This window comes from Cinclus cinclus, chromosome 3 (genome assembly GCF_963662255.1).
Source record: "Cinclus cinclus chromosome 3, bCinCin1.1, whole genome shotgun sequence".
Taxonomy (NCBI): Eukaryota; Metazoa; Chordata; class Aves; order Passeriformes; family Cinclidae; genus Cinclus; species Cinclus cinclus.
This window is the reverse complement of record NC_085048.1, coordinates 3,337,995-3,364,528: the sequence shown is the minus strand read 5'-3', so window position 1 is coordinate 3,364,528 and position 26,534 is coordinate 3,337,995. Positions and strand designations below refer to the sequence as shown.

The 26,534-nt window shown below is 53.7% G+C and overlaps 2 protein-coding genes across 4 annotated transcripts; one reads left to right on the top strand and one right to left on the bottom strand.

Annotated features, from left to right (window-relative positions):
- The first annotated feature begins 1,171 nt into the window (after nt 1-1,171).
- Nucleotides 1,172-13,173, top strand: CTSB (cathepsin B). Of its 3 annotated transcripts, none has more exons than XM_062489606.1 (10): nt 1,172-1,315; nt 6,561-6,712; nt 7,234-7,319; nt 7,692-7,806; nt 8,370-8,488; nt 9,099-9,184; nt 9,864-10,010; nt 10,628-10,744; nt 11,546-11,674; nt 11,768-13,173. In XM_062489606.1, the coding sequence occupies exons 2-10, from the start codon at nt 6,587-6,589 to the stop codon at nt 11,863-11,865; spliced, it is 1,023 nt and encodes a 340-aa protein (XP_062345590.1). In that variant the 5' UTR covers nt 1,172-1,315; nt 6,561-6,586; the 3' UTR covers nt 11,866-13,173. The 3 variants fall into 3 exon arrangements, with proteins under 3 accessions (XP_062345590.1, XP_062345591.1, XP_062345592.1); XM_062489607.1 differs by having other exon boundaries at nt 1,188-1,219; XM_062489608.1 differs by lacking the exon at nt 1,172-1,315 and adding an exon at nt 5,159-5,168.
- Nucleotides 13,174-14,033: 860 nt separating this feature from the next.
- On the bottom strand, nt 14,034-25,915 carry FDFT1 (farnesyl-diphosphate farnesyltransferase 1). The gene is made up of 8 exons (XM_062488392.1): nt 25,793-25,915; nt 24,676-24,773; nt 20,856-21,039; nt 18,762-18,890; nt 18,180-18,371; nt 17,412-17,588; nt 17,032-17,184; nt 14,034-15,885 (listed from the first exon to the last, which is right to left on the bottom strand). The coding sequence occupies exons 1-8, from the start codon at nt 25,892-25,894 to the stop codon at nt 15,664-15,666; spliced, it is 1,257 nt and encodes a 418-aa protein (XP_062344376.1). The 5' UTR covers nt 25,895-25,915; the 3' UTR covers nt 14,034-15,663.
- Nucleotides 25,916-26,534: the final 619 nt, after the last annotated feature.

Here is a 26,534-nt window from a genome sequence, read left to right as displayed (position 1 = left end):
CTTCCACTATCCCAGATTTCTCCAAGCCCTGTCCAACCTGGCCTTGGACACTTCCAGGGATCCAGGGGCAGCCACAGCTTTTCTGAGCAACTTGTATGATGCAAGTGAAATTGAAAAGGGATGGTGTGGGATGCTGGTGGGATTTAGGAAGGATACAGGCAGGTTAGGGGAGGAAAACCAGATGGGAGAGAGGCCAGCTGGAGGAGAGAAACATGAAGGAAAAGGGAAAGAGGCAGGATGGAGACAGGATAGCAAACGGTGGGATACAGGTGGGAGTCAGGAAAAATACAGACAGGTTGCTGGAGGAAAACTAGATGGGATGGAGATAGGATGGAAGAAGGAAGCAGGAAGGATGTGGATGGGATTAAGCAGGGATAAAGATGGGGTGCAGGCGGATTGCAGGCAGATTGGAAGATGAAAAGGAAACAGGATGGAGTATGGCAGGAAGGGACAAAGGCGGGAGGAAGGATGAGGGATGGGATGGGATGGGATGGGATGGGATGGGATGGGATGGGATGGGATGGGATGGGATGGGATGGGATGGGATGGGATGGGATGGGATGGGAGAAGGTGGAACATTTGTGAGATCGAGGAAGGTCAGAGGCAGGCTGGAGGAGGAATTGAGGAAGGATGCAGGCAGGTTGGAGGTATGAAAACAGGATGGGATGGAGATCGGCAGGAGGAGGGATGGAAGCAGGAGCAAGGGTGCAGACAGGATGAAGGAAGCAGCGGCAGGCACGGAGGCAGAAGGAGAGATGCGCGCAGGCAGGTGAGAGGGATGGAGGAAAGAGGGAAGCAGGGAGGAGGGGAGCAGCGAGGAGCAGGGAAGGAGCCAGGAGCAGGGAGGGATGCAGGGATGGAGGGAGGGAAGGATGGAGGGAGGGATGGAGGGAGGGAGGGAGGGAGGGAAGGAAGGAGGGAGGGATGGAGGGAGGGAAGGAAGGAGGGAGGGAGGGAAGGATGGAGGGAGGGAGGGAGAGAAGGAGGGAGGGAGGGAGGGATGGAGGGAGGGAAGGAAGGAGGGAGGGAGGGAAGGATGGAGGGAGGGAGGGAGGGAGGGATGGAGGGAGGGAGGGAGGGAGGGAGGGAGGCGGGCTCTGGGGCGGGCAGCCGGCAGGATGCTGTCACACCGGGGGCGGGCCGGGCCGGGATGACTCAGGCTCCGGGAGCTGCCCCGGCCGTGGCTAGCGAGCTGTCGCGGGTCCGTCAGTGAGTGCCGGTGGGTCCCGGTGGGTCCCGGTGGGTCCCGGTGGATCCCGGTGGGTGCCGGGGACGCGCACACGAAGCGCAGCGGGCACGGCGGCGGTGGGGACAGGTAAGGGAGGGGATGCTTAGGGGCAGGGGACAGTGGGGCACCCCCTTCCAGAGCCCCTTGAGGACCACCGAACACCCGCAGGGACAACAGCAGCAGCGTGTCCCGCTTTTTCCAGCGGCGTTTTGGGGGATTTTTGTCCGTAGCTGGTGCGGGATGGGGGGTGCGGGGTGAGGGAGGGGGATGCGCTGCGGCGCAGATTGTTGCAGAGGAAATGAAGCCTCAGAACGCATCAAACCTTCAGGAAAGGTCACGGGAGGAGCGAGAAAACCTTGTTTTTGTGCTAGAGGAAGGAAAAACACCGCAGCCCTGCTCGTCAGCTGACACCGAGGTCGATTTGGCACTCTGGGAACATCCCGTGATGCAAAGCCCAGCCTGGGTTTGGACCAGGACCGTGGCTTGGGAAAGGCGCTGGAGAAGCTGCCGTGCATCCCTCTGGCCTGAAATGAATCTCTCATCCCCATATCCCACTCTCAGGGATGCTCTGCGGGTGTGATACAGTAAAGATCGCTTCCTTCTGGCATTTCCTTCTGGGTTGCAGATGAAGGGAAGGGATTTCCGTAGCACGGGGTGTCTGCGGGCTTGTGCAAGACTCTGGTTTATGGATTGGTCTGTAGGAAGAAGAGGAAAAAAAAAATCAGTGCAGCTTCATTTGGGAGGAATTTTGTGCTTTCTGTGCATGGAAGCTGCAGAGGTGAGTGCTGCAGCTTGTCTCAGGAGAGAATTATTTTGTCAGATACAGAGCAGCCAAGTCTAGTAGGGTTGAAATTAGATGATCTTTAGAATCTTTTCCAACCCAAACCTCTCTAGGATTCTGTTACCTGACCTGTGTTAGTGATCTGGCTTTTCTAGAAAGGAATAAGCATGGGGAGGAGCATCTCTTCTTGTTTTTTTTTCTTGATGAAAAAATAATTCGAGCTCTGGTAATGCATCGAGAGCTGTAATGAAGTCACCAGACCAGAGGTTTGGTGCTGCCGAGCTCACCTGGTGACGCAGCAGGATGATCTGGGTCGGGAGCTGGAGCTGAACCTTTCTGGGTTCGCTTTGTTGTGGCTTGGAGTCACAAGCCCTGGCAAAGAGAACAAAGCACAAAGCTGGGCCCAGGCTAAGGGCTGCTGCTGAGCAGGACACATGATTTGGGCTGTGCTGAGCACCCCTGGTGGGCTGGGGGTGTTGTAGAAGGGAGGGTGGGACAGCTTTTACCTTCCTCAGAGCCTTGCAGAAGGTGTGGATGCCTCTGTCTGTACCTGCAGGAGGTTGGCCCAGACAGTGGCAGGAGCTGGGGGATGCTTCAGGGCTGTGACTTATCTGTCATCTCGACTGAGTCATGTGAACAGCCGGTCTGGAGGTTGGGCTGTTGCTTTTTTCTTAAGTAAAGTTAAATGGGACTTGTGGGCTTTGTTTTGGGGAAGGAGACCTTTGTGGTGGAAAGGTGAAGGGATTGGCTGCTGTGGGCACAGTGTGTGCCTGCCTTGGCTGCTGGGAGGCTGATGTGGGATCCTGCTGATGTCTGGAATATCAGGATTCGACTGTGAGGAGCTCTGTCCGTGAGGAAACATGCGGGGAGCTGCCCTGGGCTCCCAGATCCGGTCAGGAGGGATGGAGATGGCACTTGGGTGGTGTCTCCTCCTTCCCTCCTCCTCTGCGACAGCACAGAGGGCTGTGGGTGGATGCTGCAGCACCAGCACAGCCACAGCCCTGCAGGCTCTGCTCTCCTCCCTCGCAGGCTGCAGCTGCTCTGAGCAGCTCCTGCAGAGCCTTCGGCCTCGCGGAGGGGCTGCACTCAGCTGGCCCAAATTTCCTCAGGCTGAACCGTGAGCGTCCTGTCCCACCAGGGTCTGGTGTGCTGGTGGGTGTTCTTGCTCATCCTTCGAGAAATGGCATTAAGCAGATGATTTGGATCTCTGCTCTCAGTCCAGGGAAAGGTAGAGCAACCTGAGGGACTCTTTGCAAGCCCCAGACATCCTCCTGCCACCTGGGGAATTCTGTAGGGTGAAGCTGACGGGTCCTGAGAAGCCCAACAGCCTTGTCTCTGTTTCCAGCCTGGTGGGATGTGAGCTCTGGATCAACCTCAGCCAGGGTTATCCTGAAGCTGAGGCACCTCTGGAAATGTGGGATGCAAAGGGAAAGGATCTGCTGGGGTTCCGGGGGAAACTCCTGTGTCCTGTTTGCTGTGCACAAAGTGGGGAGGCAGATGTTGGGGTGCAGCAGCTGTGGTGCAATTTTGGTTTTGGGGCTGCTGCTGTGGGGTTTAAACGGCCATGAGGCTTTAGGGGTGTGAGGAAGAGATAGTTGTGCTGGAGGAAGCACCAGTGTGATAACGCTGCCAGGGCAAGTTGTTGCTGCTCAGATCAGCTGGGACAGAGGGGTGAGGGAGGAAACCAGCAGCTTTTTGTCCCTGTAGGGTCCCTGGGGTTGTTGTGGTTGGGCTGCCCATGACCCACAGCTGGTGGGCACACGTCCTGCCAGCCCCGTGCCTGTGTGTCCTATTTATAAACCTTCTGCACACAGGGTAAAGCCAGGGAGAAGGGGGGCTAGGGAGGAAGAAATCCCACGGGGATGAGGATTTCCCCTTCCTTTTCTAGGCAGATCTTGGTGCCTAGTGTCAGTATCTGGGTATCAGCTCCCACCACCCCAAAACTTCACTTCTCCTTCCTGGAGACCTCACAGAATAATAGAAAGGTTTGTGTTGGAAGGGGTGCTTAAAGGGTATTTAATTCCAACCTCTCTGCCATGGGCAGAGACATCTTTAACTACATTTTTTAACTATATATCAGGTTGTTCAAAGCCCTCTCCAACCTGACCCTGGATGTTTTTTGGGATGGGGTATTCCCCATCTTTTGAGACAGCCTGTTCTAATTCCCTCACAGGGAACAATTCCTTCCCAATATCCCATCCATCCTGTCTTCTGGCAGTGGGAAGCCATTCCCTGTGTCCTGACCCTCCATCCCCAGTCCCTCTCCAGCTCTCCTGGAGCCCCTTTAGGCACTGGAAGGGGCTCTGAGCTCTCCCTGGATCCTTCCCTTCGCCAGGCTGGGCACCCCCAGCTCTCTCATGACCTATAGGGAGGTTCCATCCCCACAGGAGACTTGGTAAGAGGTTTTTTATTTTTGCCTAAAGAGCCATCTAGCTCCCAGCTATTTGCTTTGCTGGGTTTTTTTGCTGGGTTTTTGCTGGCCCTGGGCCATGTCCATGGTGCAGATGCAAAGCAGCAGAGCTGAAACTCTGCCTGTCAGAAGAGAAACTGCGGGGATCTATTTTCAGCTTGGTTTTGGGTTGCCTGGACAGTGTGGTCTGGTAACCCGAAGCTGGGAGAGGTCCTGTGTCTGTCCCTCAAAAGCTGGATGTGAGCAGCACAGGGATGCCTGGCAGGGTGGTTTTCAGCCTGTCAGCAGGTTTACAAACATCCTGCTTAAAAAAACCAAAAAACCAACAACAACAACAAAAAAACCAACAACAAGAAAAAAAACAAAACCACCCAAGTGTAATCATGTGACTTTTGGACTCATAAACGCCTCCTGCCTATGCTATGGGAAAATACCGAGTTGACTGCAGGAAGTACAGAAGGTTTTGGGGTTTGACATTTGTGTGTGTGTGCATTTTAATTTTTTTTTTTTAAAGATTTTTCATTAAAAAGGTGTTTCAGCTCAGGCTGGTTACCTGCAGGCTTCCTGTGGCCTCTTGTGAGCAAAAAGCACAGCTGTAATATAAGTGTATATTTATTTTCCTGGGTGTAATCTCCTTCCTGCTGTGTAAGCAGGGGAGCACAGCCAGCAAGTCCCTTGCCTGCAGAAAACTCTAAGCAAGAAAATATACACAAAACCCCTGAAAATATACATAAAACCCCTTCAAAGAGGTGAGATTTACGAGTGGAAGGATCCAAGTACTGATTAAACTCAGCTGGGTTTGTTTTTTTTTTTTTTTTTTTTTTTGGGGGGTGGGGGGCCGAGCTGAAAGCAAAAAGGGGGGAACAAATAAATAAATGGTGGAAGCAGGAGTGGGAGAGGAGAAAAAAAAACTCCTTTTTACATTGAGCTGCAGCCGCCTGGGCTCACTGCTGGCAGAAAGTAGGACACTCCTGCTGGGTTTTCTTCTCTGGAAAGGCTAAACTTGGCTGTGAGTGGGTGGAAATAGGCAGGGAGCTCTGTGTGTGTGTGTGTGTCCCATCCCCATCCCCTGCTCATCCAGCTTTGCTGCTGTGGGGCTGCTGGCAGGAGCTGCGTGTCCAGTTTAAGCCCAGGCTTGCCAAGGTGATTACACGTTCAGGAGTAATTGAGTTGAGCAGGGATTAAAGCCTGAATGTCTCTGCTGTGGAGGATCTGAGGTCCTTGGAGTGCTCGCCAGTTTTGGGGTGGATGGAGCTGGGTGGGTTTGGAGGAAGAGGAGGACAGTGCCATGGTGTGTTTGCAGAGATAAAGGAGCTGGTGGCCTCGTGGTGTGTCTGAGTCAGGCGTGGGGACGTGGAACAAGTGGCTGCTGGCGCTGGGGGTTAATTTGAAGTTGGGCAATTTGATGTGAATTAGGTTAAAGGGGATCAGGGAAGCCACGGAGCCCTGGAGTGTCTGTGGGCTGGGTGGTGCTTGTGCTCCTGCACGGGAGGCTGTGGTCCTTTCTTTCCTGCTCTTGGATTTTCCCTGCGTCTCCGATCCCCAAACTGGGGTTTTCCTCATACCTGCAGCCCCCTGGAGAAAAGCCCCAGGGGCAGGGGAACAGAGGACAGCAGCCAGAGGCAGCTCTGTGGCTTGCTCTGTAGTGCTTGCTGATCCCCCTGTGCATGGACAGAGGGTCACACCTGGGTCTGTGACACCCTCAGGGCAACAGCCTGGCCAAAATGAGGCTCTGAAGTTCAAAAGTGTAATTTCGAGTAATATCTTTAAAGGGAAGAGCAGGGCCCATCCCTGAAGTTTGGTGTGGAGATGGAATGTCACTCCTTCTCCTGGTCCTTATTCTCCATTGTTGTGGAAGTAAACACAGGTTTTAATACCCTCCAAATCCCTTGGATCTGCTTCAAAAGGTATTTTCCTGCTGCTGCTAATCCTGCAGTGGTCAACAAACAAGGTTGCCCTGTCTGATTTCTCCTGAGCTGCAGGGAGGGGTTGTTACCCTGTTCCTGTGTCTCTCTCCTGACCTTTGGGGTGATTTGGGATCTGGAGGGATCTGCTGCAGCCACACATTTTATCCTCCCACGTGCTGCCGCAGCTGAGCCCACCTTGGGAATGTTTCCAACGATGCTCCAATCTGGCTGCAGGTGGAGTGTCCTGTCCAGTAGCCAAGATGTGGCTGCCCGTGTCCCTCCTGTGTGTCCTGGTGGCCTTTGCCAACGCTCGCAGCATTCCTTACTTCCCTCCTCTCTCCGATGACCTGGTCAACCACATAAACAAGCTCAACACCACCTGGAAGGTGAGTAGTGGGCCGATTTGGGGTTTTTTTGGGGATGCATTGCTGACAGTCTCCTTGTGGGATTCAGTGACTGAGCTTTGGGAGCATCACCATGGTGGTGATATTGATCCAGCCTTGGTCCCAGCTGACTTTTCCAGTGAGGTGATGCTGTCAGGGGTTCCTGCAGTGACAGGATCTGTGGAGCTCCTCTTTGGAGCAGAGCAGGATGAATTTGTTGAACAGGAGCAATGTAAGAGGAGGATTTTCTGCAGCAGGCTGGAGACAAGCAGTGAGTGTCCAGTTACTGGTGACCTGACCCTCCCTGACCAGTTTGCTGTGTCCAAAGCTTCGAGCTGGACCTTACTGGTCCTGATGGGCTAATCCTGGGCTGTGTTCTGTGTCTCTAGGTGCTTGGCTCTTGACCCCTGGGCTTTGCAGCAAGTGTCAGACTGGTTGGGATTCAGGAGCACCGGGCTGTGGTCCCAGAGATGCTCTTGGTGGCTCTGGAGAGTCATGTCCCAACTGTGTGTGTCTCTCCCCAGGCAGGGCACAACTTCCACAATGCTGACATGAGCTATGTGAAGAAGCTCTGTGGCACCTTCCTGGGTGGGCCCAAGCTCCCTGAGAGGTAAGTGCAGGGAGGAGAAGGTGAGGCTCCATTAAAATTTGTGTGGATCCTTCATGAGCATCTGGAGTGGGTGAGGGGCTCTCCTGGCAGGCTGTGGGCATTGGTGCAGCTCAGAGGACATTGTTCATGGAATTAAGCACGGAGAACACATGAGGGGGAAAGTCCCTCTTGTATCCTGCCAGATACTTGACCAGTTGTGCAATTTGTTATCCATGAAAATGAACACACTAGAGGACAACATAAGTATTTATGCTCCTTCAGTAAGCAAACAGCCCTTGTCCTCCAGGACACCTTTAGAGGAGGTTGGGGAGTGCAGTGCACCCAGTCATGGTTTGCTGGTGTTCCTGAGCCAGGATTTCCCTCCCCTCACAGGGTGGATTTTGCTGCAGACATGGAGCTGCCCGATAACTTCGACTCACGGACGCAGTGGCCCAACTGTCCCACCATCAGTGAGATCAGAGACCAGGGCTCCTGTGGCTCCTGCTGGGTAAGGACAGGGGATATTCAATGTTTTGTTCATAAAATTTACTGGGCAAAACCCATGCCTTTATATTTGCTGCTGATCCCCCTGTCCAACCTGGCCTTGGACACTTCCAGGGATCCAGAGGCAGCCACAGCTTCTCTGGGCACCCTGTGCCAGGCACTCACCACCCTCACAGCCAAGAATTCCTTCCCAATATCCCATCCATCCCTGCCCTCTGGCAGTGGGAAGCCATTCCCTGTGTCCTGTCCCTCCATCCCTTGTCCCCAGTCCCTCTCCAGCTCTCCTGGAGCCCCTTTAGGCTCTGGAAGGGGCTCTGAGCTCTCCCTGGATCCTTCTGTTCTCCAGGTGAACACCCCCAGCTCTCCCAGCCTGGCTCCAGAGCAGAGGGGCTCCAGCCTTGGAGCATCTTTGTTGCCCTTTGTGAGGGGACACTGTGGGCTCCTGCAGTTTCTGAGCTCCTGGGTAGCTTCTCCCAGCCAGGCCATGCTTGCTGCACTCATTTCCAGGAGGTTTCCTGGTTTCTCTCCCCTGGCCAGTTCTAATGGGTATTTTGGGGTTGCCCTCAGGCTTTTGGTGCCGTGGAAGCGATTTCAGACCGGATCTGTGTCCACACCAACGCCAAGGTCAGCGTGGAGGTCTCAGCTGAGGACCTGCTGTCGTGCTGTGGCTTTGAGTGTGGCATGGGGTGAGCTGCTCCTGGTCCTTGTGCACCTGGAAGGTGGTTGGGAGGAGCAGGGGCAGACCCTGGAGGTGCTGATTGCTTCAGCCCTGCCTTCATTACCTACCTTAGGAGCACAAAGCTCCTACAGAGGTTTGTGCTGTGGATGGGGGAGTTAGGTGGGAATAGAAAGGTGATTCCAGGGATGGGGACACATCCTGCCCCCCAGCATAGGGGATAGTGATGGCTGCAAGCACATAGTGATGCTCTCCCACACAGAACTGGCAGCTGCCAAAGCCAAAGGAAAGATCTTTTCATAGTCCCAGATTCTTGGTTTTCAGGCACAAGCCTTTTGCCTGTGGCTTTCCCAGTTGAGTCTCCAAGTTCTGTTGCTCATGGCAGCAGAAGCTGATCAGGGACCTGGTAAGGAAGCACTTTGGGATTGGGAGCTATGGGTGCTCTTATCTCCCTGCCTGAGGCCTTGGTGTCTCAAGGCAAATCCTTATGAAGACGGGAACAGACTAAAAAAAGGTTTAGTGTGCCCAAAGCTTCCCTTCAGCCAGCCCAGGCTGGCTCCATGCCCCTGACTGTCTCAAAATGGGATGGCTGGGGCTGGAGCTGGTGCCTCTCCCCCCAGGTGCAATGGTGGTTACCCCTCTGGTGCATGGAGGTACTGGACAGAGAGGGGCCTCGTGTCCGGGGGTCTCTACGATTCCCACGTGGGTAAGTCCTGGCAGGCACCCTTGGGAAAGCAAGGAGGAGTATCTCTGCTTGGTTAAGGCTTGTGTTTTTTTGGGATGCTTCTCTCCTGAGGTGTGTCCTTATGGCTGCTCCCTCCTTGACTCGAGCACCTCTGCAGTCCCAGCTGGCAGCCCCTGCCCCCATGGCTCCTTCTAGTCATTCCTTTGGGACAAGGGTCCCTGAGCAGCACTCAGAGGCAGGAGATCCATCTGGGAAGGGACCAGGAGCTTTCAATACCCCCCCAAGGCTCCTGTTTCCATAGCAGGAATGAATCAGGCTGTGAATTATGTGTTGTTGCTGGTTTTGAACCAGTTCACTACACTTTGGATGAGATCAGGAGTCTTCCTGACATGTCTCACCTTCAGAAAATAACTTCCAGCCTCGAACCGTCTGCCCCCCCTCCATCATGACCATCAGCTGGTTCATGTTTCCACCTTTTCCATCACCATTTGGAGAGGGAGGTGGTGGGAAGCAGGTCTGGTGGTAAACACATTGCTCATGGAGGGATTGCCCATCTGGCAGGGGAACATCTCCTGCACCCCACTGATTTGTGGGGTTCCTGGGGCAGAAAGCCTCTTTCCTGGGGCTTCTGGTGCCTTCTCCAGCGTGGCTGTTGGGATCTTTGGGGACATCCAGTTGACGTCACCTCTGTCCTGGACAGGCTGCCGGCCATACTCCATCCCACCCTGCGAGCACCACGTCAATGGCACCCGGCCCCCCTGCACCGGGGAGGGAGGGGGCACCCCGAGATGCAGCCGGCACTGTGAGCCTGGATACTCACCCTCATACAAGGAGGACAAGCACTATGGTAAGGGGGGTGGCCTCCAAAGCAGCTCCAGAGCTGCTCCTCGTGGCAGCTGGGAGAGGTCGGCAGGATTGAACCCATTCCTGGTGGTTGTTTTCCCGTGCCCTGTCCCTGGAGGCTCCATTCTGGTGGTCGTGGAGCAGAGCTGAGTGTGGCAGATGCACAGTTTGTGTTTGTTGACACTCAGCTGGGGAGGGGGAGCTGGGCTTGAAGAGTGTGGTGCTGAGCCCCATATGGTGTCAAAGCCACCTCCAAGTCTCCTTGGCAGCAGCCAGCCCTGTACATTTAGGATAATCCAGCTGTTTCTTAAGAGATTTGTCTTCACCTTGGGTTCTTGTGGGTTTTAAAAAGGAGAATGTACAAGAGAAAAATGTCCCTTCCCAGTAAAGCTGTCTGGAATAGGTCTTTTGGGTACAGAATAGGACTCAGATTAAAAAATTCCCTCTGGAAGAGGGGTGGCTGGAGCCCACTTTTCCTGCCTGGCTGTGTCAATCCCTCTGGAGCTGCTAGGTTTGTATTTAATTTGAATTTAAGTGCAAGAGGCCTCCTGCAGGGTCACACTGAGCAGGCTTGTGTGACCTGACATGCCATCCTAATGGTGGGGATTCTTTTCCTTTTAGGCATCACATCCTATGGAGTCCCTCGCAGTGAGAAGGAAATCATGGCTGAGATCTACAAGAACGGCCCAGTGGAAGGAGCCTTCATTGTCTATGAGGATTTCCTGATGTACAAATCTGGTGAGCAGCAGCCCTGGGGCTGTGGGAGGGGCTGGGGGGGAGAGCCCTGTTCCCCTGCTTCATCCATAGGGTCCCTTTTTTGTGGCCCTGGTCTGTCTTCTCCAGTGTTGGAGCTCTCAACCTCACACTTGAGTATCTGGTGTGGCAAGGACAGGGACAGATGCCACCTCCTGTATCCATGGCAAGGACAGTGGGCTCTTGGGACTGCGTCAGGGGAGGAGCCCTAATGGGAGCCACCCCAAATTCCAGCTGACAACAACAGCTTGTGCTTTAGGACCTCAAAACTCTTGTTGTGAACTGCCTTTGAGCCCCCTGGGGAATGTCCAGCAGGTGTTGAGCATCGGTCACAGAATCATGGAATGGTTTGGGCAGGAAGATAACGATTAAAAAATTGTCTCATTCCAATCCCTGCCATGGGCACCTTCCACTACCCCAGGTTGCTCCAAGCCCCATCCAGCCTGGCCTTGGACACTTCCAGGGATCCAGGGGCAACCACAGCTTCTCTGGCCAATCTATGCCAGGGCCTCCCCACCCTCACAGGGAAGAATTTCCTCTTAACACACAACCTAAATCTCCCATTTTTTAGTTTAAAACCTTTCCCTTCTGTCCTGTCACTGTCTCCCCATGTAGAACTCCTTCCTCCAGGCTCTGCACTAAGTTTCAGTTTCACATTTAACCATAAACCCTTCCTAAGCTGCTCTGGGGGTTGTGATACCGGGTGGCCCCCAGGCTGTGAGCGCTCTGTGGTGTGGACAAGCGGTGCCTGTTGACATTTTGGGATATTTTTTTTTTCCCTTGCAGGAGTGTACCAGCACGTGTCTGGGGAGCAGGTGGGAGGCCACGCCATCCGCATCCTGGGCTGGGGTGTGGAGAATGGCACTCCCTACTGGCTGGTGGCCAATTCCTGGAACACAGACTGGGGGGAGAACGGTGAGAGCCACCGGGAATCCCCTCCCCATTTACCCACCCCAGGGATGGAGAGGGTGACTTCGGGCTTTTTTTTGACTCTTGGTGTTCTCCCAGGCTTCTTCAAAATCCTGCGAGGAGAGGACCACTGTGGCATCGAGTCCGAGGTTGTGGCTGGCATCCCCAGGACGGAGCAGTACTGGAAGAGGATGTAACTCTGATCAAACCACAAAAAATCCTGAGTCCCTGATGCTTTTAACTGATAGTGGGTTGGGTGCAGGGACCCCCCCCTTCTAAAAGAGACTCTAGTTCAGGTTACTTTATTAAAGCTTTTTATCTTTTTTTTTTCCATTTTTTTCTTGTTGATTTTTTTTTTTAATTTTTGGGTTTGATTTTGTTTTTTAAATTGTATGGTGGAGCTGGAGGTGGAGCTGCTCTCTGCCAACCTCCTGCTTCTGGCGAGTCACAGCAGGACATTGGGGCATTCCCTGCTCAGAGGACTGCTGGAGAGCTCACTGGCCTCTTGGAATTTGATTATCCTGGACTCCTTCCAGCCCAGTTTGCTACTGGGAGGGCAGGAAGTTGTAGTTTTACACAGGGATTAGTGACTTGGTGGGGCAGCAGAGGTGGATGCTGCTGGAAAGCCATGGCCGGGGGGGGATTTGTGCACCCCCAGATGGGTTGATGTGACTGTTAGCACCAAAAACAAGCAGGGAAGAATTTCCTGTGAGTGTGTGCCTTGAATTGGCTAAATTTAGACCTATTAACAACAAAATTCTGATGAACTTGATATGGGGGTGGCTCTGGCCAGAGCTGCCTGCACCAAGTCCCTCGTGCATCGCCTGCTCTGCTCCATCCTTCTGGCTTTTCAAACCACTTCTTCCTCAACTGTTCACTGGCTTTTTTATCTGCTGTAGTCTGGGGTTATTGCTGCTGGGGAAGGGCCTAACTGGAGCTCCATGAGCCTTTGATCAAATACCCTGCAAGCATCTGGGAGGGAGCTGGAAAGAGCAAAGCCCTTCTTCTCCATGGCTGAGCAGCTTGATGTGTGCAGGTCATGCCTGGGAAAAGGTGCAGCACCCAGATTTGGGATTCTTTGGGGCTGCAGGTGCTGAATGCTGAAATGAGGGATGGTTCCCAAGTCTGCTGCAGGGAGCTCAAGCAGGTGCTTGGAAGTGTCTCACCAACTTGGACACAATTAAAGCTTTTTTTTTCTTGAGCCACAGGCATTAAGGAAGGTAAAAAAAAAATCTTATTTTTTTTTTACTGGGGGGAGGTGTAATAGGTTGTGTGTAGGAGGAATCATGTGATTTGCCAACACTAATATAGCAAAGAGGTTTTTTGTTTTTGTTTTTTTTAATTTTAAAGCACAAAATACATTACTGAGCTGAGGCTGTGGGTCTGAAACATGAAGCAGGCTCTCCTGTAAAATAGCCCCTTACCTCTGCTTGTTCAGGCACCAGTGAGGCAGAGCTGTGCTGTATTTGGCTGAACACCTGTGCCAATAAATGATTTATCCAGTGTCTTGGCTCCTGGCTCTTGGTTGCTTCTCCTTGGCTTCTACCACCTCAGGTGCTTGCCTGGAGTGGAAGCCAAGTGAGACCCTTCTGACTTCAGAGAATGGTTTGGGGTGGAAGGGACCTTAAAGCTCATCCAGTTCCAGCCCCAAAACCTTCCACTATCCCAGGTTTCCAAGCCCTGTCCAACCTGGCCTTGGACACTTCCAGGGATCCAGCAGCAGCCACAGCTTCTCTGGGCACCCTGTGCCAGGGACTCACCACCCTTGCAGGGAACAATTCCTTCCCAATATCCCATCCATCCCTGCCCTCTGGCAGTTTGAAGCCATTCCCTGTGTCCTGTCCCTCCATCCCTTGTCCCCAGTCCCTCTCCAGCTCTCCTGGAGCCCCTTTAGGCTCTGGCAGGGGCTCTGAGCTCTCCCTGGATCCTTCTGTTCTCCAGGTGAACACCCCCAGCTCTCCCAGCCTGGCTCCAGAGCAGAGGGGCTCCAGCCCTTGGAGAAGCTCCATGGTCTCCTCTGGACTCTCTCCAGCAGCTCCACGTCCTTCTGCTGTTGGCCCCAGGGTTGGATGCAGCTCTGCAGGTGGGGTCTCAGCTGAGGGGGACAGAGGGACAGAATCCCCTCCCTTGTGCAGATGTGGTCACTGCCAGCCCTGTCCTGTGCCCTGCTGCTGACAGCCACCCCTTGGGGCATGTGCTGGTGATGGGAAGGTACTTCCATTTGGAGCAGAGAGCAGCCAGGACTTGTCCCCAGCATCCCTGAGGATGCACCAGGGCCCTGGAGCACATGGCTGCAGCCCAGGGCTGTGCCACCACTCCCTTTAAGGTGAATTTATCCACCCTCATCTGTCCCTCTGGTTAAAATTCTTCCTCCAGACCTGGCACAAAGGGCTGTACTTTGATACCCAGAGTTGGCACCAAGGGAGCACTGGAATTTATTGAGCTGAGGGCTTGTAACTTATGGGGAAATTACTGGTGTAGAAGAAATGACAGGTAAAAAAAAAAAAAGAAGAAAAAAAAAGATGGTCCAGCATTTTTTTTTCCAAAGAAAGCTTTTAATTTCAACAAGATGGGAAGCTGCACAAAGAGACCTACCACAAGTTTCTTTAGAACAACAGCTTAGATAGAACTATACACCAGGAACTTTGGAGTAGGGCTTCTCCTTCTGAGTAACAGCCTGGCCACATGGGCTTGGCCTTGCAAAGGCTACCACCCTGCACCTGGTAGCTCTGTCCTGGATCAGGACATGGGCTCTCCTTCCCTTCACAACAGCAAAGCAGCATTTGAAGGGGGTGGGTAGGGACCTTGAAAACAACAATCCACCCCAAGAGAACAGGACTTGCCTTTACAGTGTTGTTTCCTCTTTTAAGTCCAGCCTGATGTGTTTGAAGACAGCAGTGGGAGCCTCTTGCAGCCCACAGATCAGTCTGACCCAAAGCCAGAGCCAAGTGGGCCAGGGAAACCTGCCCTGGTCACCCCCTCGGTGGCTCCAGCCTTCCCAGCTCATGGCAGGGATCACTCCTGCATTCCAGGGTGACCAATGCCCCCCTAAAATAGCATCCCATGAGGGGCAGCAGGGTGCAAACTCTCACTCCCCCTGCCTTGCTCTGCCACGACCACCCATGCCCTGGGGCTGAGTCAGTGCAGAGCCCAGAGCCTGCAGTGGAGTCAGGCCTGGGGTGGTGAGCTCAGGGCTGTGCTGGCAGCTCCCTTCTCATTTTATCCACCTGCCCACTGCTGAAACAAGAGCTGTGTCCCTGCAGGGGCCATCTGTCCCAGGGCAGGGAGCTGCACAGCTGCCTTTCAGCTGGGGGCACATTCAGGGGGACAGAGTACCTCACCTCCCACGTATTTAACATTAAAAGGGCTCGTTTCAGCATCCTTCAGCACAACAGAAATGTGATTATGGCCTCTGCCTGTTTCCAGGCTGTAGGATGTCAGCCATTGAGGGCCAGAAAGTGGCCAGAGCTTTTTCCTTGGTAAGGAAGCACGTTCTTCTCCCAGCTGAAGCAGCATCCTTCCAGCACAGAGCAGGCACCCGAGGTGAGGGAGAAGAGGCTGCCTAAGAAAGGGAGGCAAAACCCTCAAGGTTTTGCTCCGCTCTCAGCTGGAAAGATGCCTCAAATCACAAGGAAGAAAAGAAACAACTTGAGTTTCTATTTCAAACCATCCTAATGGAAAAAAAAAAAAAAACAAAAACAAAATCCACCAAAAAATATTCAGGTAAACAGGAAAGAAGATGAAAAATGAAGTACTCAACCCCAAACATTAAGACTCCAATCAGCATTTGCAACCATCCAAGCAGACGGCAAGGGCGGTGAGGATGGAGTCCAGCAGTGCCACACTGTCACACCAGGGCTGCAGCTCCCTGGTGTCCCATCCTTGTCACCATCCCAGCGCCCAGTGCTGGGCCACCCCCACAGCAAGGGGACGAGGAGCCTCCTGCCCTCGCTGCCCATCTGCCACCACTTGTCCCCCCACCCGGCCCCTGCCCTTCAGTTGTCCCCTGCCTGCACGTACTCCTCGGTGGCTTTGGAGAGGGTGCTGAGGTACTGCCAGCTCAGGGCTGCCAGGAGCATGGCACAGGACAGGTAGATGGGGGAGTAGTGGTGGCGGGAGGCCATGGGGCTGCCGGGCAGGCTCATGGCACGGATGGAGGCGATCACCTGCTGCGTCTTGTTGGACGAGGGGTCCGTGCTCGGGATCTTCTGGTAGATCTGAAGGAGGAGGGAGGAGGGGTTAAGGCTCCCACAGGAAGTTTAGGAGGAAAATGGGACGAGGTCGAAGTTTTAAGGGCCAAGAGCGACCTCGGTGGTGGACTGCCATGAAGCGAGAGACAGCTGGATGGGTTCAGGGGCCATCTCCCTTGGGAAGTGCACTAAGCCAAGCTGCCTCTTGAGGGCAGCCCGTGATGGGACATGGACCACGTGGCCTTGGACACGGTCCCTCAAACCCCAGTGGTGTTACTGGGACCAGTGGTGTTACTGGGATCAGGGTGCTCACCCTGCAATCCTCACTCGCTGCTGTATTGCCAACCTCAAACCAGTGGGAACATTCCTGCCTGGAAACAGCCACATCGTCACCTGATTCTGTGGCATTCGGGGTTTTCTTCTCATGGCCACTGAGATACTTGTCTGCAGGAGCCTGAGCAAGGCAGGCACAAGCAGAGACCCTCTCCTGGGTTAAAGCCCTGCAGTGTCACTGTCCCTTGCCATGGGATCAACCAGTTCACAAGGGCAGCTCTAATAACCCATGGGGTCTCCCTGCTGCAGAAATTAAGACTTTTTATTTAATAGCCCTCACTGGAATTGGCTTTTAGAGAGGGGAGTGGTTTTTCTTCCCCATAAAACCACCCACCAGTTGACCCTCCATGTGAACTTTTAATCTCCACAGGACCCTGAAGTCAGGAGGAAGTCATAAGGTCCCCTCTGAGGCTCCTTTTCACCCCTCCCCACCTCCCTCAGCCACGCCTGGTGCTCCAGGCCCTTCCCCAGCTCTGTTCCCTTCTCTGGACACACTCCAGCCCTTCCATGTCTTTTGTGTTGAGAGTGGCCCAGAACTGACCCCAGAATTGGGTCCAGGGGACGGGCACTGCCCTGGTCCTGCTGGACACACTACTGCTGCTCCAGGCCAGGATGCCACTGGCTCCAGCCCCTGCTTCTCAACACAGGCACAGACCAAAGGCACGTTCAGGGGAACACATCAAGCGCAGCTTGGTCCAGGCCAAAACCACATCAGGGTCACCACTCCCCACCACACTGAGCCAAGATTAAAATGAACAGATCCCTATGTATTCCCAATTCCACCCCGAGAACAGGGACAGGAACAGCCAGAAATGACTCGAAGCAAACTGCTGAGCCTACCTCTTCCACATACTGGTACATGATGCCTTTGACAGCTTGTATGTTCGTGGCATCCATCATGAGGGTGACAGCCTGGCCCTTGCGGATCTTCACCACCCCCCTGAACACCTGCTGGTTGTTGTAGCAGGCAGCCAGCGTGGCTATGGCCATCACCTGAGGAGAGACAGGAAGAGCCTTCACTGCACTGCAAGGAACTTGCCAAGGGACCACCTTGTCCACAGTGACATTCATGGAGTGGAGCCTCAATCTCAACAACAGCAGAAATGGCAGGAACCAAGAAATAAGCAAAAAAAAAAACAATGACACACAATCTGCTCCACCTCCAACTCGTCACCAGCTGGGCTGCAGAGGATGAGGAACCACTTGGGAGCTCAGCTCACCTGGGGGATAGCGCAGAAGTTGAAGACACTTTGGTTTTTGAGGCGGGACAGGTAGGTGAGGACGTCAGGGACGTGGTGGAGGGCGTTGGTGATGAGCTCATTGAGGCACTGCACGGCCACATCGATGTTCTCTGGCTTGGCAAGGTCCGAGAGCTTCTTGGCATATCTGCTCCAAACCTAAACACCAAGAGATGTGTTCATGAGCTGGAGGGTGCACTAATGTCATCAGAGAGACACCAGGTCTGGGAGAGCAACAAGAACCACTAAAAATCCCCACACAACAGCCTTGGAGCATCACTGGGATAAAGAAAAGCAGGAAGGGAAGGCTCTGGAGACACGACAGTGGCCTTGCTGTACACAAAGAGATGCTAAAAGAGGAGGGTGCAACTCATCTCCATATCTTTCCTAGGGAGGGCAAGGAAAAGGTGAGTCACGCATGGAGAAATGCCCTGTGAGACAGCTGAGCCACATGGAAAAGGGGGTGAAAAATTTTTGGACATCAGGCACAGGCAGAGCTAATCCTGCTTTTGGGAGCAGACCAGGTACACTGCTGGAATCTCAGCCAGTCTTATCCTCCCTCATTCCCAGAGAAAACCTAGCAGAGAGAAAAAGCTGCCTAAGTAGCTCTTGGCAGTGTGTGGTGACATCACCTTGTCCCCAGCCTGTACCCAGAGAGCTGCAGACAGATGTCAGCCAGCTGTCATCAGAACTGTGATTACCAAGAAGATCTACAGCCAACAGTAGCAATTTTATGAGGTTTTTCCTCACCTCTCTGGGCCAGAACTCCCTTCCCTCCAGCTGGTCCTCCAGATAGTCACGGATGATGTTGGTTTTCTGTAGGAAGAGGCCCATGGAGTTTGCCAGATCTGTGTCCTGCCCCACGATGGAATCTTCCAGCTCTGATGCAGAGAAGAGACGGGAAAGGCCAATCCCCACCAGCCCAGCAACGTAGTGACAATACTGCCAAGGAGGTGCCAAGTTGGGAAAGGGGGAGGAAAAAAAAAAAAAGAGATAAAAGGAGCAGTTATAACGAGCTGCCTGTTTGCCACAGAGAGTTTTACAAAAGGCAATTGACAGTTCATTTGATGCCAAGTTCTCATGGGGCTCCCTGGGATGTCTCAAACACCTTTTCCCACCAGGGATGCTCTGTCTCCTCCTTCCATGGAGACAAGCTGGACCCTATCTGGAAGTGCTCAGAAAACCTGTGGATGTGGCACTTGGGGACAAGGTTCTGTGGTGGCCTTGGCATTGCTGGTGGAATGGTTGGAATTGATGGTCTTAGAGGGCTTTCCCAACCTTAACTCCATGACCCTACTCATGCTCAGTCCATTCCTGTCTGGGCTGACTCACCTTATCCCACTCACGCTGAGAATCCACCTTTTTTTCCAAAAACTCTGCCATCCCAACACCCATCTTGTGGCAAATATCTGAAATCACATCTTGGTAGACCTTGGACAGGTTTCTGAACTCCATGGAGATCTGTAGCATGGGTAAAAACAGAAAGAGTGCTCAGGAAATAATAATAAAAAAAAAAGCAGCAGAGCTCAACATTTATTAAGAAATCAGAAAAATACTGTTTACCAGGCTCTAATCCTGTCCTGGCTGGAGATCTGGGACAACTCCCCCAACCTGAGCTGTTTCAAGGTCCTTGGAGCTCAGGCTCAGCCTGTTCCCAGTCTAAATGGGATGGTCTCTGGCAGGAGATCAGACACAGCAAAATCTTTGGGAAGGCTCTGTGGCCTTGGACTGGTATCATCTGGGAGCTGCAGGACAAAACTGACTGCACTTGGTACACAGAGCTGTTTTCCTCTGTAATTTGAGAGCATTCCATCACACCAGCCACAGGAAAAGACCCATGGGAGGTTTCTGGAGCTCTGTTCCCTCCAGCCCTCTCCAGCTCTGCCTTCACAGGGCACATGTGGCACAACTGGAAAGGCATCAAGCAGCGAGGGAAGTGTGAAATCCTTCTACTGCATGTCCACTAACGTGATCATGGAATCACAGAGTGGGTTGGGTTGGAAGGGACCTTGAAGATCTTCTAGTTCCAACCCCCCCTGCCATAGGCAGGGACACCTGCAGTGTCTCCATCACTTTCACACTGGAAAAAAAATAAATTTAAAAGTGCATCTTCCTTTTCCCAGAACTGTGGAGCATCATGTTTTACTGTGCTAAGTTTTATTCTCCAACAGTGAGTGACTGAAGCCAGCCCAGGGTTTGTGTGCAACAAGGGTTTGTCTGTAAAATAAATGTATCCACTTTGCTTCTGTCTCTGTGGCTTCAGTCCCTACACAGAGGAGCACAGCCTGCAAATGCACCTCTAGGAAATATTATTAGAAGGTTTTTTATTTACTATAAGGGTGATGATGCACTGGCAGAGGATGCCCAGAGAAGCTGTGAATTTCCCCAAAAAATTCAGGGTCAGGGTGGACAGGGCTTGGAGCAACCTGATCTAGTGGAAGATGTCCCTGTCATGGCAGGGGGTGGAATGGGATGAGCTTTTATGGTCTGTCCCACCCCAACAATTCCATGGTTCTACAATTCCATAATTATTAAAATCACACCTGAGCATGGACTGTGTCACATAAATAACATACACACCAAGAGAGAACAGCAAAGTGCTGCAAACACCTTCTCAAGAGCTCCTCTAAAGCCATGCCACTGATATTACCTATTGTATCCCTACACACCCAGAATCCCAACACAGACATCCCCTGTAACATTCCACCCTCTGACAGGCCACAGCCACAGACACCCCAAACCTGAGCATCCAAACTCACAACACACCTCAGTTCTTCAAACAACTACCCCATTCCTACTGCTAGGAAAAGCCTGGAAAAGGTAGAATAAATTAAAATTTTAAGTAAAAAAATTTTGGTCAAGCAAAAACTTTAACAGAACAGAACATCCTTGGAGAATGAGATGCACCTCACCAGAACGATTATATTTTTTCTTAAACAGAGTGAAGAAAAAACTCTAAAAACTCAGCAATACAAAAATCAACACAATATTGTTACTAATAACAGTGAGGGTGCTTTTTGTCTTATATCATGGAATTATGGAATGGTTTGGGTGGGAAGGGACCTTAAAGCTCATCTCATTCCACCCTCTTTCATGGGCAGGGACACCTTCCACTATGCACACAGGCAATGCACTGGGTTGGTAACAACCCCAAATCTCTCTCCACAAGACAATGGTCCTTAGCTCTTCCAGCAGAGGAGACAAAAAGCCACTTTCCAGGGCTGGCACTTTTCCACAGCCAGATCCCCTCTGGCTCACAGCGTTGCACAATGTTTGGGATCCTCACCCCAGCTTGGCACCCAGCCCCACAGGCAGGTGATGGAGCCCTTGGGAAAAGCTGTGGGACTGAACAAGCTCTGCAGGCCCTATGTGGAGACAACCAGGCACCCAGAGGTGCCACAAGGAGCAAGGAGGAGGCTGCCTTACCGTTGGGAAGTCTTCCAGCACCTGCCTGTCCTTCTCCTTGCTCTCTGTGTACTTCCAGTCTGGCTGGTAGAGATGGGAGTGGAACTCGTGTAGCATCGGGACCTTGACATCCAAGGGGATGCTCATGTCATCCTCTACAGTGTCCAGGGCACGGAGAACTAGGTAGAATATACAGACTGCATGTCTGGGAGGGGAGAAAAAACAGTAATCTCTTACTTGGGAGGCAGGACAAACAGTTGGGATTAACCACAGAGCCTCCAGCAGAGGCACTTTGAGCTCAACATGTCACACACTGGCACTGCCAGGTCCTAGGTGCCTTTGGAAGTTATCAGCCAGGTTAGGAAATCCACAATTTTCCCTCATGAGGAGAGCTACAAAATGATTTTTGTAATGCCGGCTGGTACTGGGTCTGACTGCGACAGATTTTGGGTTTTCTAAGATGTGTATCAGGGAAGGGTCAGGCTGTGAGCTCCCCGAGCAGGGAAGATCCAGCCCTGCAAGCAAGGCCAGTGCTCACCTGCACCCAGAGGACAGAGCCTGAGGTCAGCTTATTTGGAAAAGCGAATATAAAATAGGGAATGGGGGAAAAAAATCCCTTCCCCTTCTCTGGACACCTTTTATCCTGTTGGGGGGTGAATACAGGGGTCACACTGTGCAACAGGAATATTAGATCTGGCAGAAAGAGCCAAAATCACCCTGTATTTTTGATCTCCAGGAACAAGACACTGGGAACAGTCCATGTGTCCCAGCACCCCAGCAGGAAGCTGCTGAAGAGCCACCTTCCCTCCTGCTCTCACCACCCCTGCCTTCCCTATCCCTGCCTCTACCATCCCTGCTTCCTTCTCCATCGCTGCCTCCACAATTCTGCAGGTGAAGGGAAAAAAAAAAAATCACCTAAAAAAACCCCCCAAAACCAAGTCATGATGGCAAGAAATGCTGTTTGCAATTCTAGGATTTATATAAAATAATCCCAGATCTCCATGAGCACAGGGATATACGCCAAGGAGACAAGGCATTTATTAATTGTTTAACAAATGGAAAGAGGCTTGGTCTGTTTAAATGCTAATTACCAGGTGGCAGTGCTGTACTCCTGGAATGACAACGTACAAGCAGTGATTAAGCATCCAGGGAAAACTGACTTGCTCTCAGAGCCAATACTGTTAAATTTGGCTTTTTTTCCTTGATTAGAAGGGTATTTAACACCCCTGTCAAACCACATGACCAGCTCTCTCGTGCTCTTTTTCCTTTTCATGACTGAGTTTTTCCATTCCAGCCGGGCTGCAAACGTTCATCCAACAGGATGCAAGTGCCCAAGGCTCCAACCCGCTTCCAGGAGCCACCCAGAGAGGCAGAGCAGACCCTGGAATGCCATCCCAGAGGCACCACTCACAGGGGCATCATGCCCAGGGAAGAGCCAGCAGTAGTTCCAGAGACCAGCACACTCATTAACTCCAATTCTGCATCCAGACCTCACCCGCCTCCCTGACTTCTATCACGTACTGAATTTAGATCCTTGGCAATTTTGGCAAATCAAAGGAATTCTTTGCTGTGGCACAGGTTGTCCAGAGAGGTGGTGGATGCCCCATCCCTGGAAACATTCAAGGTCAGGCTGGACAGGGCGCAAATGGAAGCACCCAGTTCCAAAGAACAAGTCTGGATCTTCCAGAGCTCAAGCTCTAGACCTGTCCTGAGTGCAGCTCCCTCCTGCCCAGGTAAGCAGGTCTCCCTTCTCCTTGCCAAGACATGCAGCCTCTGCTGAACATTCAGGAACAGATCCTAAAGAGTTCCAGAGGCAGGCAGGACCATGAAACTGGCAGCAGAGAGGCAGGAGCATTCCTCTTCTCCTCTCCATCACCAGGAGAGGAGCTCTGAGCTCGGATCATAACTCTTTTCCACCAGCAGCAGTTATGATGCTGTTGGCTCAGCCATGGATGAAACTGCAGTTTTGAGCCTCCCACCTTCCCAGAAAACGCCCTAACCATGGTGCCACGAGCTGGACAGGGCTCTGGCCAGCAAAACAGGTGGTTTATGGGGCAAAAAAAAAAAAAAAAAAAAAACAAGAAAGGAGGAACCAGACATTTCAGCTCAACTACCAATACCCTGTCTGGTCAGGGAAGCACTGCTCCAAGTGCTCCTGCAAAAGTTCCCCATTTTCCAGCAGCCCTTCTGAGAGGGCCTATCTGTAACCAAAGGGGCTCAGCTGAACTCCAACACCAATGCAAGCACTTTTTTGATCCAGCATAATTAATTCCTTCTGCAAAGCTGCGGCTCTGCCTATTTCTCTATCCTCCCTATTTTGTACTTCCCTTGTTTGTCCCCATATTCTCCAGTGGAACTCCTGGGAAATTTGAAAATTAGTCTCTCCTGATCCACTACTGAGCCAGCTCTAATCCAGCCACCATCCCTGCCCAACGCGGGTTGCAAAGATCAGGCAAGAGCATTTTTGGGATGCCAGGCAGAAGTTTCTGTAGCCTGAAGGGTGATCCTAATTCCAGCAGGCTGCAGGGCAAGGATTAAAGGACAACAAAGACAGACAAAATGAACTGCATGAAGTTTGAGGCAAGCACAGGGCAGACACATTGCTTACAGGTTTCAGAGTGTTTTCATTTGTTGTTTTTTAATTTCTTAATTCCTACACAGAAAAAGCATGGAAAATAAAAATCTTAATTCTTGGCCCCACTTGTACTTTTCCACGCAATTCCAGCCAAACCACTGAACTTCTCTGCCTTTCCTGTCAACTGGGCTGCAAACACCATTTCATAAACACTGGACACAGCTATGGGGCACCATCCAAAATGCCAAACCAGAGCTCAGAAACCCCACAGACCACCCAGTGTTCGGGATGGTGCCTGCAACTGCTCAGCAGAGCCATCTGACGTGTCTTGAGCAACTTCCAGAACCCCTAAATTTGATCATCAACCCATCTTGGGATTAACTAGGGATTTAAAAACTGAAATCAGTAATTGCCAAATGAATATAAGGAATTATATGGGGAATAACTACATGGCATGAGGCCCTCTGGCCAGCTGAGCTTTACATCCTCTGTTACTATTCCCATCTAAAGCTTTTCTGCACAGGGCAGCAAAATCTGCGCAGTAAAAACTGAGTGTGCAACAACCCCCCTGTGACAACTGTGCAGGTTTCGAGGCAGCTGCTTCCAAAAGCACCTCCCAGGAAAGGCCCAGACCCCTGGTCAGTCCCAGGTTTTTTCTCATCTCCTCCCTCCAGCCTTTGTCCAGCGCCAGCCTTGGCACCACCAGGACACATTCCCAGGGTGTCACACACGGCACACTGCCAGGCCCTGTGTTTAACAGTCTGCTGGCCAGGAGGCTCAGCCCAGAGACCCAGTTTGGGGGGGTGATGTGGTACGGAGGGGGGATGTGGTATAGCCAGCTGGGACGTGAAAAGCCCCACGTTCTGCTGCAAGGGGTGGGGCTGAACTGAGCGAGTCCAGACAGCTCCTGATGGGAGAGAGAGCGTGTTCCCAGCAGCTCCACTAGAGAAAAACGGTGTTTGGGGGGCACTGCATGGACCAGCTCTGGTACTGGGGGGCATCACAACTCCTGGGGAGACCTGAAACAGGGGGGCCACTGCACCCCCTAAGTTCCCAGGGAACCCCGGTGTTGGGGTGGCATTGTACCTACCACCTCCCCGGGAGGAGAATTACCCCCACCATCACCAGGGGATTCCCTGTGTCGGGGGCAAAGCTGCGCCCACTCCCTCCCGAGGATCCCCAGTGCTGGGGTGGCACCCCATCACCCCCCAGTGCCAGGGAATCACCGCACCCCCTCCCCGGGCCCCCGCTATCCCCCCTGCTCACCGCAGCTCTCCGTCCAGAGCCTGGATGACGGCGGCGAAGCTGCGGCTGGTCTGGTTGAGGTAGCGGTAGCAGGTGCGGAGGCCACATCCCAGCGAGTCCTGCGGGAAGAGCGGGGTAGAGCGGGACGCGGGTTGGAGGCGGGGGGCGGCGGGCGGAGGGGCCGGGGGTGCGGCGGGGGCTCCGCAGCGCTGCTGCTGCTGAGGATGATGATGGCGATGATGATGATGGCGTCCCCGGCGCCGGCCCGCTGCCCGAGGGGTGTCCCGCGGCGGGGACAGGGTCAGTGTCCGCCGCAGCACGGACACGGCACGGCAGCCGGCCGCCATGGGGGCACCGGGGGGCTGCGGCCGCTCGGCTCCGCTCCTCCCCCGGCTCGAAACCCGCCCCTTAACCCGCCCCATCCCGGCTCCGCCACCGCGCCGTGACCGGAGACGCTGCCATGTACGGACAGCGATGTCCGGAGACCCGGGGATGCGCGCAGGGTACCGGCACCGAGCAGTGCCAAGGGATGCTCGGAAGTGATGGGATGCGTGCGGGTATGGGCACCGAGCAATGCACGGGAAGGGTAAAGCCGGCGGGGTGCTCGGAGTTAGTGGGATGCTCGCAGGATACCGGCACCGAGCAATGCAAAGGATGCTCGGGTAGCACCGGGGCTCTGAGATGTCCGGCACGGGAACCGGCACCGAGCAGTGCAAGTGTCCTTGGAGCCGGCTGGATGCTCGCGGGGTACCGGCACCGAGCAATGTAGGGATGCTCGGAGCCGGTGGGATGCACCAATGCACGGGATGCACCAGTGCACAGGATGCTCGGAGCCGGTGGAATGCCCGGAACCCGTGGGAAGCCCGGAGCCGGTGGGATGCACGCAGGGTACGAGCAATGCGATAGATGCCCGGAGCCGGTGCAACCGGGAAGCACCGAGACGCACACAAGGTGCACAAAGCCGGGCACGTCCTATACACGCTGGAGAGGAGATGGTCACCCATGGCAACACTGTATCCGCGCCTGGACATGACAGTGCCCCCCACCTCCTCCTCCGGTGCCCCGCTCCCCACCGGGAACACCGCGCACCAGCGACAGCGAAGCGCATCCCGCCGCCCGCGCATCCGTCGCCTCTCACCGTGTCCATCCGCGGCATGACGGCGCGGTAGCCGCCCATCTTGAAGCGCAGCAGGTTGTAGATGTCCTCGGGGTGGCCCAGCCATTTCCGCAGCAGCTCCATGGGGGCCGCGCTCAGACCCCGCCACCGCCGCCGCGCGCTCCCGCCGCCCCCCCCGCCCGCCGCTTAACCGGGTACGGGCGGGGCCGCGCCAGCCCCGCCCTGCAGCCAATCACAGCGCTCGGCACATCGCTCGGTGGGGCGGGCGCGGCGCCGATTGGCTAAGGCGCGCTCGCACCAGGGCAGCGACACCCAATAGGAAGCCGGCGCGGCTGGTGTGACGGCCGTAGGCGGGCGCTGATTGGCGGAGGCGCGCGTCGGCACAGGCGGAGCGGGAAGGAGTCGGCGGCCCCGAAGCCCCTCGTGTGAGCGTGAGGGGAGCGGCGCCGCCATGGAGGCACGGAAGGGTTGGGGTGGGACGGGAGCGTGAAGACCTTACAGTCCCACCCCCTACCATCGACAGGGACACCTTCCACTATCGCAGGTTGCTCCTAGCCCCGTCCAAGCAGGCCTTGGACAGTTCCACGGATGGAGAAGTCAACAGAGTCTCTGGGAATTCTATCCCCACTCCCCCTGCAGGGAAGAATTCCTTCTCAATATCCCATCTAAGCATGCCCTCTGGCAGTGGGAAGCCATTCCCTGTGTCCTGTCCCTCCATCCCCTGTCCCTAGTCCCTCTCCAGCTCTCCTGTAGCCCCACAGGG